The sequence below is a fragment of the Nuphar pumila genome, chromosome 3 (assembly GCF_984573655.1).
Source record: "Nuphar pumila chromosome 3, dmNupPumi1.hap1.1, whole genome shotgun sequence".
NCBI classification, from domain to species: domain Eukaryota; kingdom Viridiplantae; phylum Streptophyta; class Magnoliopsida; order Nymphaeales; family Nymphaeaceae; genus Nuphar; species Nuphar pumila.
The window spans coordinates 129,792,789-129,809,979 of record NC_143251.1 but is presented as its reverse complement, the minus strand read 5'-3'; the positions used below and the strand labels follow the sequence as shown (position 1 = coordinate 129,809,979).

At 34.8% G+C, this 17,191-nt stretch overlaps 1 protein-coding gene across 1 annotated transcript; it reads left to right on the top strand.

The window, feature by feature from the left end:
- The first annotated feature begins 1,448 nt into the window (after positions 1 to 1,448).
- On the top strand, positions 1,449 to 11,611 carry LOC149843794 (exosome complex component RRP41 homolog). Its single transcript, XM_090000970.1, has 9 exons — positions 1,449 to 1,502; positions 1,584 to 1,630; positions 1,825 to 1,885; positions 2,073 to 2,136; positions 2,501 to 2,583; positions 2,678 to 2,714; positions 2,824 to 2,898; positions 11,411 to 11,467; positions 11,565 to 11,611. The coding sequence occupies exons 1-9, from the start codon at positions 1,449 to 1,451 to the stop codon at positions 11,609 to 11,611; spliced, it is 525 nt and encodes a 174-aa protein (XP_089857096.1).
- Positions 11,612 to 17,191: the final 5,580 nt, after the last annotated feature.

Sequence of the window (17,191 nt, the reverse complement as noted above, 5' to 3'; positions counted from 1 at the left end):
AGTTTTTTTTAATTAGCCTATATACGAATGATGTTTGTTATGATTAAGGTTTTTTATTTAGTTTATTTATTTAGCATGGACATTTAATTATGTTTTAGGTTTTTTTTGTGTTTTCTTCAATTAGCATTTAGATTTTTTATTTTGGTTTTTTAAATGAGATGAATATTTAATTAGGTATTTCTATGTCTGCATGTTTTTCAATCAACATTAAACATGATTCCACATGCTTGATTTTGGTTAGAATTTTAGGGGTTTTGTTTTCATTTTTCAATAGCCTATATATGAGTGATGTTTGCTAGGATTGAGGTTTTTTATTTAGTTTTTCTAAATAGCATGAATATTTAATTATGCTTTAGGGTTTTTTAATGTTTTTTTTAATTAGCATTTAGATTTTTTATTTTGGTTTTCTTAAATGGGATAAATATTTAATTAGATATTTTTGTGTTTTTTTTAAATCAACATTAAATATGATTCCACGTGCTTGATTTTAGTTAGAATTTTAGGGGTTTCTAAGAATTGAGGTTTTGATTTGGTATCTCTTAAAATGACATGAATGTTGAATTATAGTTTTAGGGTTTTATGTGTTTTTCTTTTTCAATTAGCATTAACCATGAATCCATGAATCCATGAATACTTGATTTTGCTTAGAACTTAGAGCATTAGGGTTTTTTTTTAATCAACTAGGATAAATGAGATGTATGATTTTTGTTAGGATTTAGGTTTTTGATTTGCATCATTTCAAATGACATGAATGTCTAATTAGGACTTTAGGGGCTTTTCATGTTTCTCTCTCTCTCTCTCTTTCAATTATCATTTCAATTAGTGATAATCATGATTATATGTTTGATTTTTATTGGGCTTGGGGGTTTCTTTGTGAGTTTGTATTTTTTAAGTAGCAATAATCATGGTTTCATCGTTGATTTCTGTTATGATTTTAGGATCTTTTTGTGTTTATTCCTTATTTGTGTTAGTATCCGATATATATGTATTTTATGGAGATAGTTTGACAGTGTAAATATTTTTGCAATGTAGACATTGGATTGATATTTCATACTTAATCAAAAAACTCAAGTAGACTATATCAAAGTGGCTCATCATTAACTTCATTGGTATGTTTACAAACTTCATTTTTTTCGCTTTACATATCTTGAATATTTGAATTGATTCAAATTCTTAATTCATTTCTTAAATATTTGTTAGTAATCATTAGTATATGATCTTTTTAGGAGAATTTTGATAAACTTTGGTTGGTTAATGATTTGATTAGAGAAATAATCAAATAGGTTTCATTTAACTATGTTATTATACAAATGCACGTTAACGCTTTAGAATAATTATTTGATTTTTTTGAAAAATTGTTGTTAATATAGTTTATTAGTAATTATTTTCCTTTTCACCGTGCATGTGTTGCCACCCTAGTTTAGATTCATGGCCCCTCCACTGGAGAGATGGATTATGTTAGTCCAGAAGGGCTGCATTTGGATGGTCGCCGTCCGATGGAGGTAAGGATTAAATACCCTCTTTCTTTCTCTCTCTCTCTCTCTCTCATAGCGTTTTTGTAATGAGTTTCAGTCAACTTTCAGATGAGGCAGATTCGTGCAGAGATTGGTGTTGTAGCAAAAGCTGACGGGTACCATCTTCATTTTTTCATTGATTTTTTTGAATGATTAAACTTTTTTGTTTTCTTGAGCCTTTTTTTCAAAGTTAGTATATGTTCTTTTTCATAGAGAATAATGCTAAATTCGCAACTAAAACTAAGGGTTAACCTGAAAGAAATTCGTTTTTTGTTGGTTAATAATTCTTTAATGGGCTTTTTCCCCCCAGTTTTGCTGCTTTTGAGATGGGCAACACCAAAGTAATAGCAGCTGTTTATGGGCCGAGAGAGGTTGGCATTTTTTTGTTATTTTGAATGTTTATTTTTTTTTATGTTGATTAGGATCAGCTTCTTGTTACATGGTTTACTGTGTTTCCTTCTAAACTCGAGTTTGAATATGTTTTGTTTTTCGTGAATTTGATTTGGTTTTGTATCTTGCATCTTTTTTTTCAAATTTGATTTTCCATTTTTCATACAGGTTCGTTGTGAGTACAGCATGGCCAATTTTAGCACTGGCGATCGCACCAGGAGACCAAAGGGGACAGGTTTATCCGTGCCAACTTCTAAGCATCTGCCATTGATAAGAATCTTACAGTTTTATCATGTTTTAGTCAAATGGGCATGTACTTCTCAAGTGTTTCCCTTTTTTTATTCCTTTTTTCTCCACTCCAATTTGCCTGTGTTTTGAACCTTTAGGTTGTATTCTGACCACATTTGCTTTAGACTCTTAAAATTAGTAAATTTATCTTTCTATTGTGTTTTGAAGTTTATTGTGTTCGATAAGATTTTTAAATGGTTAAAACTTGTGCATGATAAGCTCAACCTTTTTTTGGTTTTTCATTATGAATGCTAATAAATTTGATGGTCACTTTTATCTTTCACAGTGTTGCTTATCTTTTTATTGTGGCAGGCGCTCAACAGAAATTTCTTTGGTTATTCGTCAGACTATGGAAGCATGCATATCGACACATCTAATGCCTCGTTCTCAGGTTGCATCAAATTCTATCATTGGGGTCAGCAGCTTTTCTTCTAGCTTCATTGTATATCTGATATTCATTGCTGCATCTTGTATCATTGTGGCAGATTGACATATTTGTCCAAGTTCTTCGAGCTGATGGAGGTAACATAAAAATGTCCTTAGCATATGAAGTATTGAAACTCTCTCTCTCTCTCTCTCTGCGTGTGTGTACAACCTTCACATTCTTTAAGATGATACAGCATTTCTTCAGGAATTTGTATCAATGCTGCAACATTGGCACTTACATATGCAGGGATCCCAATGCGTGATCTTATTACTTCATGCAGTGCTTGTAATGATCCCAACTTATTCTCGTGAAAAGTGATAATTTTTTTTCTTAAAACAATTGCAGAAACCAAAACCCAAGAATCTGGGGCCTCACAGACTTAACAACATTTCAAACTATAAGGAATCTCTATGTTGAACCAACAAATAAATAAATAATTTTATTAATCAATAAATTAATGTATTAGAACAAAATTAAATTGAAGTATAAAATACCAGAGCCACACTGTCTAAGAGTAACAAAAGTCAGTCACGTGATCTTGAAGACTTCCTAATGCAATCATCCTCGTCACTGAGCTTCAGGTCCCATGAAAAATATAGGAAGTACTAAGTAAGAATCAAAGATTGTTTTTTGACGAATAGGCAAGAAAAAACATAAATAAAATTCATGTAAGTTTTGAAAAGAAATATAACAATAATCTCATAAACCATTTACTATTCGAGCATTTGAAATCAGTTATCATGCAATAACAAATTCTCACATGAAACAAAAACAAGTAAGAATGCATGATTTATTGTAGAACAATAAATATGCATGATTCCAATACCCATGCATGAACAATTTATTAAGTTATTATCAGAGTTTTCTTTTGCATGCATGTCCCTATTAAATGTACACAAGTTTAGTTTCACTTTTCATTAAACCCGTGGATACTCAAGACGGGCACAACAGTTTTCGAAGTTCAACTTTGGTTTTCATTTGTAGCTTAACATGCATTTTGTATTTTATTACTACGTTTCACACTTGTTCTTCAATCGATATCAGGAATCAACACCATTCATCAGAACATTAGAAATTAGCATTTAATATCTGGACACTAGAGAAATCAACATCGACTTATACCACTTTCTTGGTATACTAATAATAACAGTTGTGTCTACAACACCACTCCCAGTCAAATTAGCTGAAAACTCCCTAAAACCATGGTTGGAAGGTGAACCGCCCTATTTGGGTTTAAGGGCATAAATGCACACCGAGTTTTAGTATCCTCACGATTTTTTCAAAATCGTCATCCAGGATTTTTATACTGTGGAAGGGATATCCAGGAAAAAAAATATTAATTATATTGTTTATCTCTTTTATCTTTTTAACAAAAGTCAAATTCTTTACAAAAGACTCATTTTGCAAATCAACTTGCAAAACACAACACGGGAGCTGACCCACTACAATTTTAATAGTGTAATTAATTTATAAAGTTAGTAATTTATAGAATAAAATTTGCAATGCATAAACACTAATCTTGGGGCAACAGATGCTCCTGGACCACACAGCCTACACTGGTTCGCATCTAACCACCGATGCATCTTAATCAAAATTCTCGGTGAACATGCACACACACACAACTATTGAAACATGTCCATAATGCACATTCATTCATACACCATAAGAATGTACATACAACACAAATTGCATATACATGTTAACAATTGCTTGCAATATATATTATTTCATGATTTATTGTATGCATAACATCCAAACATGCACATGATCATGTTAGCGCAACATCAAAATAACTTCAGAAATTTCGTGTTCATGATATGCACATTTATGCTAACATAATATTTATTTGTATGATCATGCATAACCAATAAACACCCTTGCCATTCATGTAACAAATTTGGGTATGCTCGGGATACAAAACATAACCTTTGAGTCATATCTATGTTGCCACAATACACGTGACATCTTGCTTCTCATGCAAAAGACATGCAGTCCAAAGGCGGTGGACAACGGACAATACTGCACATAAATGTGCAACATTGGTCTGCCCTACAACAGTCCACCGAAAGCTAAATAAATCACATGTTTAATGCATATGTATGCAGAAAAATAATATGTTGGAAATACTCTGTTGATGCATATTTATGCAAAGAAATAGCATGCTGAAAATATTCTGTTGAAACGTATTTATGTAGAGAAATAACATGCTGGAAATACTTTGCTAATGCATGATTATGCTGAGCACATCATGCTGGAAAAATACATGGCTATTGTATATCTATGTAGAGAAATAACATACACGTATACAACTATTCAAACATAGTTATTTTTGAAATTATTTTTATCGATCACTGATTTTTCTGCACATATATATGTAATGAAAAGAGGCGGAAGCACCAACAGAGTAAAAGCACTCTTTAAGAGTGACCACAAGAGCGAAGAACATAAACACCAAAGGTGTACACACAAAACTCACAAAAGTAGAAAATGACTTAAAGTCATAAGTTGAATATTATTGAAGAAAGGAAGAGAAGGGTGAAAACCCCATGCTTTACAAGAGGAAAAACCTCCTCTATTTATAGAGGAGGGAGTCATAAGAAGGGGACCACAAGGGGCTCCCATGTAGTCGTTGGGAGCCCCAACGGTCATAAATCTGACCGTTGGGGCCCCAACGGTCATAAATCTGACCGTTGGGGCCCCAACGACTACATGTGTGGGGCCCTTGTGGTCTTACAAAAAGCTAAAAATAAAAAAGAAAAAAGGAAAAAGAAAAAGGAAGAAAAGGAAAAATATAAAAAGAAAAAAGATTACATGTGGTTTTACCAAAATACCCTTATCGGGTATTTTGAGGAAAGAAAGAGAAAAAACTGTATATATACATATATGTATATATATATACTTATATATATACGTATGTATATATATAAGTATATGTATATATATATATATACATAATTTAACATGCCCCCTCAAAGTTTACGGGGAGAAGACCGAAAGTTTGCCAAGAAGAAACATAAATCATGGAGTTGGGAGCGCTTTGGGGAAGAAGTCAACTAGTTGATATTCTGAAGTGACGTATAGTAATGTGATAGTTCATCTGAGGAATTCATCTCGAACGTAGTGACAATCCATCTCGATATGCTTGGTCCATTCGTGAAACGTATGATTGCTTGCAATGTAGATCACACTTTTGTTGTCACAACAGAGCTTGGTGGGTGAGGAGATGAGGACACCCATGTCCCCAAGGAGCCCTCTGAGCCACACGATTTCCATTGTTGTCTTTGCCATAGCCCGATATTCAGCTTCAGTGGATGATAGAGAGACCTTTTGCTGCTTCTTACATCTCCACGAGATGAGCGATTCACCTAAAAAAATGCAAAGACCAGTAATTGAGATACGATCATTGGGATTTCCTCCCCAGTCAGCATCAGTAAAAGCAGTTGATTCAAGAGACGAAAAAGAGGATAAGAAGAGTCCCTTGGAGATGGTATTTTTGATATATCCCACAATTCTCATTACGGCTGCCATATGAACCGAAGTAGGTGCATGCTGAAACTGACTTGTTGTATGAACCACATGTGCTATATCTGGATGTGTGATGGATACATAGGCGAGGGATCCAATTAATTGACGGAAGGGGGTTGGATCCTCAAGAAGAACACCATCTTCAAGTCTCAGTTTTGCATTGATAACTTTGGGAGTCTCAACTTTCTTTTCATCAGATATTCCTGATTTGGTACAAATTTCTGCAGCTAATTTCATTTGAGATAGGATGTATCCTCGCGCGGAATAAGCCACTTCAATTCCTAAAAAATATCTCAAGTATCCAAGATCAGACACATCAAAAGTTTCTTTTAATATAGACTTTATATCATTCACCCCCTTTTTGTCATTCCCAATGATGATCATATCATCAACATATAGCAGAAGCATAACAATGGAGTCACCTGTCTTCTTAACAAAAAGAGCAGTGTCAGTATAGCAAGAAGAAAATCCTAAATTGATTAATACATTACTAAACCTGTCATACCAAGCTTTAGGAGCTTGCTTAAGTCCATATAAGGCCTTTTTTAATTTCAAAATTTTTCCATTTAAATTCATACCTGGAGGAGGTTCCATATAAACTTCTTCATTTAAATTTCCATTCAAAAAGGCATTTTTGACATCAAGTTGAAAGATAAGAGCTCGAACACTAGTCATTCGAGCAACTGGGGCAAAAGTTTCATCATAATCTACCCCATACTCTTGGGCATATCCTTTGGCTACTAACCTAGCCTTATATCTTTCTAATGAACCATTACTCTTAGTTTTTACTTTAAAAACCCATCTACATCCAATGGGTTTCTTGCCATTGGGAGGATCAATGATTTCCCAAGTTTGTGCCTTTTTAAGAGCATTAAGTTCTAATTCCATAGCTTCATTCTAATGAGCATATTGTTTAGCATCATTGTAATGAGATGGTTCATGAAAGGAGTGAAGAGCAAGTAGACATGCTAAAAAATTAGGAGAAAAAGAATCATAAGAAACAAATCTATTTGGTACTTTGGAAATACAATTTGATCTTCTTTGAGAGGTTTCTTCGATCGACTCACTTTGAGAGAATTTTTCAACACAAGGAGGATTTCTTTCATTCCTTCTAGAGTAAACTTGTATTTGTCTTGAAACATTTTCTTCTAAATTTTGATCATCATTTGGATGTTCAAAATGATCTTCAATAAGAGGTTCATTAGGATCAATATGATCATCTATGACGTTTTCTTGAGGCAACAAGTCAAATAAAAAGGAATAATCAATATTTTCATTTGGTTGGTGCGAAAAACATTTTCTTCTTCTAGGAATGTGACATCTTTTGAGATATAAAGTTTGTTTTTTAGTATGTCAAAGCATCGATAACCTTTTTGTTTTTTGCCATATCCTAAGAAAATACATTCAATAGCCCTAGGAGAAAGTTTATCATTTTTGTGAGTTAGAACAAAGCATTTACATCAAAAAATTCTTAGTCTTTTATAATCGGGAGACATATTGTAAAGTTTTTCAAATGGAGAAAGATTTTTCAAAGAAGATGAAGGGGTTCTATTGATAAGGTATGTTGAGGTTAGAACCGCTTCGGCCCAAAAGGATTTTGGAATATTTTTTGAAATTAATAACGTTCTTGTGGTTTCTATTATGTGTCTATGCTTTCTTTCCGCAAGACCATTTTGTTGCGAAGTGTTGGGGCAAGAACGTTGATGACAAATTCCATTTTCTTTTAAATAACTTTGAAAATCATTAGACATATATTCGCCTCTCGAATCGGACCTAAGAATAGATAGATTTCCCAAAAATTGATTTTTAACCATCGCATGAAATTCTTTAAAGAAGGAGAAAACTTCGGATTTGCGACTTAGGAAGTAAATCCATGTAAATCGAGTGAAGTCATCAATAAAGACCACATAGTACGAAAATCCTCCTTTAGACAAAATAGGGGAAGATCCCCACACATCGGAATGAACAAGTTCAAAAGGTCGAGTGGTGAAGTAACTTCTTTGAGGAAATGGAGTAGCTTTAGATTTCCCAAAAATGCAATATTTACAAGTCATGTGATTGTCTTTACAAGTATTGTTCAATAAAAGAAAAAGAGACATTTTTACAAAATTTGGATGTCCAAGTCTCTCATGCCAAATTCCAATACTTTTGTCTTTTACAAGATTGCAAGATGACTTAGATGGAAGAGTCAAAAAATCCATAAAATAGAGATCACCCCTTCTATGGCCTTGCCCAATCAGCTTCCCTGACTGGAGATCCTGCACGGTTCAATCTTTAGGTGAGAAAGAGACTTGGCATCCATGATCAGTGATTTGGGAAACGGAAAAAAGATTTAAATTAATTTTTGGAACGATTCTAACTTTAGGAACGAAAAAGTTTTAAGAATTTTTAAAATCAAGTGTTCCAATACTTTCAATTTTCAAAGATGTTCCATCGGCCGTTGAAACATAAGAGGATATGGGTTCGGAAAAAACATTTGAAAGAGAGTTTTTATGAGATGTCATATGAAAAGAAGCACCAAAGTCTAGTATCCACATACCTGGAGGTGATGAAGAATAGGCGATGGCGGCTCCGGATGTTGAAGAAGAAGTCTTGAGAAGATGTTGGAGAACTTCAGAGATGTGATTAAGAGTTTCTTTGATATCTCCCTCTTTGGCACTTTCTTTTTCCTTCTTTGAAGAATTTTCTCCAACCGCGGCTACTTTTCCCTTAAGCTTGGGACAAACCGGTCTAATGTGTCCCGGTTCATTACAATAATGACATATCACTCCCTTTCTAGGCCCATTACTATTTTTGTTAAAGTGAGGAGGTCTATATGCTTTCACATTTGATCCGGGCGTAGTAACGACCAAAACTTTATCACTCTTAACACTTAAGCCAAGTCGAGTTTCTTCTTGGCATATTTCGACAAGGGCATCTTCAATGGGTAAGGCTTTGCTTCTATGGAGAAGGGATGCCCTAACTTGTTCAAATTCCGGGCGAAGACCATGAAGAAATTGAAAAAAATGCTCTTTTTCAATTTGTTCCCTTCTAAACTCAATATCTTCCGGAGCCACCCATTTAGGCTCAAGAAGAACAAGTTCATCCCAAAGATGGGTTAGAGAGCTAAAGTAGTCCCGGACACTCATATCCATTTGTTTGGTGGAATGAATTTTTTCTTGACAAAAAAATTGTCGAGCAAGATCCTTTTGGGTATACATACCCTTAAGGAAAAACCATGCCTCATTGGCCCTTCTAAATTTTGCAATATTAGCACAGTTTTTAAGGTCTACATTGTTCATAAACCATGCCAAAATTTTGGCATGGTTACTCTCCCAATCCTTAACTTTGGATTGATGGTCATTGATAGCTTTGATGCGCTCATCGCCATCTAAAGCTTTTTCAACCTCATTTTCGATTTTAGTGAGAACAAGAAAGGGTTCGGGAGTAGTTCTCATAACAAAACCCCAAAGTTTCTTACCTCTTAGATGATTTTCCATAGCGGAGGCCCACATAAGATAGTTGGACCCATTGAGCTTAAAAGAAAGCTCAACTTTAAAATCATGTTCCATCGACACCAAATATTCTTCCTTTCTTCAAAAGCTTGAGAGGCACATGTTCCAAGATAATAAAGAGAAGCCCAATCACCAACCGAGCTCTGATACCATGTAATGAAAAGAGGTGGAAGCACCAATAGAGTAAAAGCACTCTTTAAGAGTGACCACAAGAGCGAAGAACATAAACACCAAAGGTGTACACACAAAACTCACAAAAGTAGAAAATGACTTAAAGTCATAAGTTGAATATTATTGAAGAAAGGAAGAGAAGGATGAAAACCCCATGCTTTACAAGAGGAAAAACCTCCTCTATTTATAGAGGAGGGAGTCATAAGAAGGGGACCACAAGGGGCTCCCATGTAGTCGTTGGGAGCCCCAACGGTCATAAATCTGACCGTTGGGGCCCCAACGACTACATGTGTGGGGCCCTTGTGGTCTTACAAAAAGCTAAAAATAAAAAAGGAAAAAGAAAAAAAGGAAAAAGAAAAAGGAAGAAAAAGAAAAATATAAAAAGAAAAAAGATTACATGTGGTTTTACCAAAATACCCCTATCGGGTATTTTGAGGAAAGAAAGAGAAAAAACTGTATATATATACTTATATATATATATATACGTATGTATATATATATAAGTATATGTATATATATATACATAATTTAACAATATAAACATAGCTTGATGACAATCCTGCAAACATGGTTATCAACATCCTCATGTAACCAGTCTAATCAGTATGTATTCGGGTCTGATCAGTCACCCAAAAACTACATATGTTTTGGGTCTGGTCAATACCCAATATCGCATGTATTTGGGTCTGATCATTACCCAATGTTGCACATATTTTGGTCTGATCAGTACCCAATACTTCACGTATTTTGGCCTGGATGTCTCTTCCACAGTATGAGAATCCTAAATGACGGTTTTTGAGAAACTGTGAGGATACTAAAACTCTTTGTGCGATTGTGCTCCTGAACTCGATATGGTGGTTCGTCTCACAACCACGGTTTTAGTGAGTTTTCAGCTACTTTGTCTGGGGTGGTGTTGTAGACACAGTTTTTGTTATTGGTATACCAAAAAAGTGGAATCAGTGGATGTTGATTTTCTTGGTGTTCCGATATTAGATATTGATTTCTAATGTTTCGATGGATGGTGTTGATTCCTGATATCGGTCAAAGAACAAGTGTGAAACCTAGTAATAAAATACAAATTGTGTGTTAAGCTACAACTGAGAACCTATCTATGACTTCGAAAATTGTGGTGCCCATTTTGATTATCTACGGGTATAATGAAAAGTGAAACTAAATTTTCGTGCATTTAATAGGGACATGTATGCAAAAGTGAACTCTGATAATAATTTAATAAATTATTCATGCATGTGTATTAAAATTATGCATATTTATTGTTTTGCATTAGATTATGCATTCTTACTTGTTTCTGTTTCAATTTAATTTATGTTTTTTCTTATCTATTTGGATTTTTAGAGGAATTCGTACAAAGAATCTTTGATTCTTATCCGGTACTTCGTATGTTTTTCACAGAACCTAGAGTTCAGTGATAAAGATGATTGTATCAGGGAGTCTGCGAGATCATGTGACTGACTTTTGTTACTCTTAAACAGTGCGCCTCTGAATTTTATGCTTTAATTTAATTTTGTTTTCAGACATTGATTTATTGATTAATAAAGTTAGTTATTTTGTTTGGTTGGTTCAATGTAGAGATCCCTTTACAGGGATATGTTGGGGTCGTTACAGTGCTGGGTATCTTAATAGCACTCCTCTCTTGGTAAGTATGTTTGATCTCTGTTATGGATGGATACTTTGTTATCATAGTTATCGGATGTGGTGTATCTGCGTATCTTGTTATGCTGATTCTTCTGTCAACAGATTTGAACTATGTAGAAGATAGCGCTTGGAATGCTAGTAAAACTTGATAAAGTCACACCTCCAGGTCTTGTGCTAAACTGTGTTCTCTTTTGTCATATGGATTTTGTGAGTTACTACCACATATCATCTTTCAGTTTTTAAAGCTCTTTCTCTCTCTCTTATATATATATATATATATATATATATATATATATATATATATATATATATATATATATATATATAAGGGGGATGATCCTACTGCTTTTTTCATTAGGTCCTGTTATGACGTTCCAAAAATTGTACTTTCAAGTACTTTTGCTTGATCTGTACCATTAGATGTGTTTCATTGTTTACTCAATAGGGAGCATGTATTTTATTAAGATTTTTTAATACTCAGATGTATATTTTAAAGTGGTGAAAAAATTAATGGTTGATATTATCCTAAAATTTGATGATAAAATGTTTACATTTTTACATCAAATCAATTTGAAAGAAACTTGTTTCTTAGTAAATAAACAATACTAAACACATCTAGCAGTTCAGATAGAGCAAACAATACTTGAAAATATGATTTTTTTAGGGTCCTAATGGGACCTAACAAAAAAAGCGGTAGGACCAACCCATATATATATAATTGGTGCCACAATGCTCTGATTGGATCTGGATCTGGGCTCAGTAACCAGGGAAAGAATGTAGCACTGGATGAAGCTTGGTGCAACCCATGTCTCACCTGTTTGCTTTCCTATCGAGGGCCAACGAGTGGATTTCAGGAGTTTTCCATGTCATTCAGTTGGTGTTTTATATGGGGAAACACTGCAAACTTCTGCTTTGCTTGCCGAAAACAAGTAGGCAATTGCCTTTTAAAAATAAAACAGAATTTTGGTGTTAAAGAGAAACTAGTAAGTGTCTTCTGATCCAAATGTAGAACAATGCCCTTGCCTGCAAAAGAGACGATTTTAATAAAGTCTTCAGGAAACTAGGCACACTGTTCCACTGCTCGCGATAACCTGTGACGAAAAAGTTCATATATCTTCACAATAGAGAATTCTTTTTTCACGGAAGAACCAAGTTTGGTGTTGTCATTATCTTGTAGAAAAGGTTGGAGCTTTTTTTGTCAGTTAACCATTTCTTTCGTTGCAAGATTTTAACCAATGGTCTAGATTTTAGTTTGGTCTTCAGAACTATTTCTTAATATAACTGGTTTCATAGCATAATGACTGTTTGGTTGGCCATATCTTGTATCTTTTACACAAGTTAATATACTACAAAATATGAACAGAATTTTTTTGAAATACAAAAAACTGAAAATAATGAAATCATTACCAAATTTGTGCTCATTTCAGTCATTGAATTTTGACTCCTTTGTTCTTTTTGCCTGATTTCTTTATGTTTTTAAATTCTGGTTAAATATATGAAAGATTCAGAATTTAAACAATGATTATGATTTGTGAGGAGAGTACTGCATGATTAGTTATCTATTTCTTTATAAAGCTGGGGATGGCCGAGGTTGGGTGAAATTGGTTATATAATATGCAATGATACTTCTATCACTGCTATTTTCTTCACCAGCTATCATAATTTTATGCATGTTCAATGCTTGTTTCATGCCTAATCTTATATGTTTTTTAAATAGTTTTGCATATTGATGCTACTTGTGTTGTTTATATATCAGATGGATGCAAAGCTATGTCACACAGACTCTTCTAACAGGGCACCACACCCGCACCCAGGCGGGTGCGACACTTGGACACAACTTCCTTTGTGTTAGGTGAAGTCAACCACACTGAGGTCCATTTCTATCCAAAAGTAGATTCAGTTAACCCTAATCAAGTCCATTTTTATCTATATATATATATATAAATACATAAATGCACACAAATACACGTAGTGTTAACTTAAAACTGTTAAATATTATATTATATATATATATATATATCCTCCCCACACCCAAGTTTTTTTAAAGTGCCGCATCGCGGCATCCGCACCCGCACCCGCATCCGCAATTGCATGTTGCAAGGCTGTGGCAAATTATATTCGGAAAGTATGTCATGCTGGCAGTTCTGTATGGTGATTTCTTTTCAGAAAATTTTCATATGCATATAAGATTAATATCCTTCACATCTTACAAAATGCAACCATTATAATCTGGGTTATTTATTATTGTTTTTGTTCTATTCTTAGGTGAATGCGCATTTTTGGAGAAAAATTAGATGATTCACTGATTTATCACTTGACTTGAGAGTATGCTCTTGCCAAGTTGACTCGTCATTCAACATGCTAAGTGGATGCAGCAATTTGGGCAAAGTTGTAATCAAAGATATATCCTGCATGTAATTGCTCACGCTCATTTGAACCAAAACAGTTGAAGTAGTATTAGATCAATTGAATTCGTGAATGAGATTGCACTAGTGACTGCATGTCCTTCTAAATCGGACAGCTTGGGTTACTCCCAACCTGTGAGAATTATCAATCTGTGATTTTAAGTTTTTGGATAGTTTCCATATTGGTTTAATTAATTGCACAGAAAGTGTAATTTGTGCAGCCTTACTTTGTTTAGGGTGTTTTTGGAAGGGGAAAAGTTAATGCTCTGCATTACAGTGATTGCCATGGACTTTAATGTGCTTTTGCAAACCTCTATACTCTATAGATTTGCAGGATAATCCTCTTTCAAATATGCTTGCTTATCTGCCAGAATCTGCTATCCTACTGTTGCAAAACTTCCCATTACATATCCAAAATGTCAAAATTGCAAAAGATTTACGATTAGCATGTGTTGAAGGATTAAAAAGTACCAAATATAACAAACTAAACTTATGACGATTCAATATCTAGTTGGCCGTGTGCATCAAGATTGATGTTTATACCTTAATTGTCATTGTTGAGATATTCTTTCTTTTGGTTGTAAGCCTTTTCCTGCATTGTGTAGATATGTGAATAGTTATGTAAGTGCAAATGGTTGTAACCTTGTGGTACTTTCTCCTGGTTTTTGAATAATAGGTGCTACTGGAGAACACAAAGAAGTTGGAACTACGGAGGGGAATATAGGTGATGAGTCTGAAGATGTCATCCTTCTGTACAGCGCCCCATTTGGGATCAGCTCTTTTCATGCCGAGCTACATCCATTTTTGCAGTTCACCAGTTTACCAAAAAATAGTGTATCGAAAAATGCATCCAACTAAAACATGGAATAGTTTTTTCCATTCATATGTACTTTGAGGTTATCTTTTAGGATTTGGAAGCATTACATTATAAGATATTGATGAAATTTAACAATTTTTATGATTGTAAATTTGCTAGTGCATAGATTATAATTATTTGCTGCACTGTTTGAAGATCTCACTGCTTGGTGGCTCTCCAAATTGAGAAGAATTATTTTATTTGTCTTAAATGGTTACATAGTTTATTATATAAGCTATTATTAACTTTTTCCCCATTAAGCTCTTTTTTCATGCACAAAAACCAAGCCCTTTTGATGTTAGAGAATTTACAGGCATAATTATATATGAATACTCAATTTGCTAACATTAACAAACAAAACCAGTGTGTGCGTGTGCGTTTTTGCAAGACAACAATTTTTTTGGTATTGCATGTGCCCCACAAATTGAACGTCTGTGCCAATGTTTTTTTCCTTGAATCCCCTTTATATGGGATGCGCACGCCCGCGCGCACACACACACACACACACACACACACACACACACACACTCAGAGTGCATTGTTCAACTGGGGTTTACAGGTTTTCATCAGGTTTCTCTAATTATAAATTGAGAAAATGAAAATAAACCGTCTCATCTGACAAATAGAAGACTTCGATTTGGCTCCTTGAAATGGGCTGATGTTGGTAAGATGGTAATCCTTTCTAAGTCACATTGGCTCTCCAGTTGTGTTATACAATGATGTTCTTTCCATGGCTCACCGGTTGTGTTCTACAATGATGTTCTTTCCATGTCAAACAAGGTAACTTGGCTTGTTCTTTGGTTCTGCATGTTGCCAATTGGCAACTTTTCTAGCTGTAGAAAGCTTCACTGTCAACCTTCTGCATATAAGATGAATTGATCATAGGAAATCAACATGCAAATTTTATCTGATTTTGTGCTCACAGTAATCCAACATTGTGTTTTGCTCAAAATGCGGGTGTCAGTAACATTCCTAAAAAGGTTTTGTGGAGCATTGCGGTCGAAATGTGACTTGGCGTTTGATGTTAAGATTATGTTCAGGCTGGGACTGGTTTTGGATCGACGAGTAGGGTCTACTTGTGTATGTGATGTGGGGGGATGATTTATTTTCTGATCTTGATTAACTCTCACCATTCTCTTTTTTTTCCTTCTCTAGATGGCTGTTCACCATTCTTTCTTTTACAACTTTACCACCACCCTACTGTCAAAAGTTGTAGGGATCTGTCTTTAAAGGCACTAAATAAGGCCTATACGTCCAATCATAAGAAAGCCATGTTTTCACAGGCATCGAGTTACTATAAAAGAAAGCCCAAGGAAAAGAAGCTTTTACCATACCTCCATTTTTTTTAGAGTAATATTTTTTTTTGAAAGGCAAGCTGGGGTTAGGCAAACCCCTACCAGTTACACAACATACCATTGGGTTTTGAACTTACAACGTTCCAATACATGGTGACGTGCACTAACAGCTCCTACCAAACAAGCCGAGCCCCCCGTTGGTATTTTTTAGAGTAATTCTATAGGCCCCGTTTTCATACGAAACTGGCCATTTCGTATGAAAAGCTTGGGCTAGCCTGTGCTTCCCTGCGGGGATATTTATTACAGTTCCCATGGGAAAATGGCCTCTTTCACGTGTTTCTGATCGCAACAAACTATCCCAACCCGGATCTGATAAGGTTTTGGTAATAAAGGAGGTCCGATTAAGAATTAGAGTAGCTGCTCATGGTCAAGTCAACAGGCTCATCACAGTAGCTAGTCACCAATGTGGTTTTTCATTCATTTCATCAAGCAGTTAGTGTTGTATCTGAATTGGGTGGAAACGTTAACAAGTTCATGACCTTGAATGTTTCTACGGATTTTGGTCATTTTCGCATCAAGCCAAAGGACCCTACCTATAATGATCTACAAGTTTTTTTTGCCCCCTTCATTTTGGCCTCTTGATGTTGAAAATATGATGATTAGTGCATCGTAATTTTGAGAATTACTATCAATTAACAGAGGGATCCATCTTCCAAATTTTTGCCCGTTAATAGCAGTTTACCAAGAAACAAGGGGCCTGAAGGAGTTGCCTAGGATGACTAACAACTAGGTCGCAAATTGTTTAAGAGAGCAGGGTCATTAATAGTCAGTGGTTAATCAGTCTTGGTGACACTAATTACTGATGGAATGAAGATTACTATGATGTTGGTCTGGTATCTTGGTCATACCGATCCAAACCGGTAAGCTTGACTGACTATATAACAAGTTCTGCTCTTGTTTATGAAGTTATGACTTTGCCCTAGTTGACCAAGTCTTTGTAACTTGGTTCAGACACATTGAGTCCCACACAATCACGCCATGAACCAGCCAAACTCTGACACGGCATGATTCTTAGTGAAGTTTGGATATGGAAGTGCTAGCAAGCGAGACTACCAATTAGGTCGAGACATAAATGGTTATTTAAAAATAAATAAACAGAACATATAACAACTC

Bases quoted from the DNA above. Each gene is read 5' to 3' on its own strand.
- LOC149843794 (XM_090000970.1), top strand. From the start codon at position 1,449: ATGGATTATGTTAGTCCAGAAGGGCTGCATTTGGATGGTCGCCGTCCG. The intron at 1,886-2,072 runs GTTGGCATTTTT...TTTTTCATACAG, and splicing joins CTGTTTATGGGCCGAGAGAG to GTTCGTTGTGAGTACAGCAT. The intron at 11,468-11,564 runs GTATGTTTGATC...TTCTGTCAACAG, and splicing joins TAGCACTCCTCTCTTGGTAA to ATTTGAACTATGTAGAAGAT.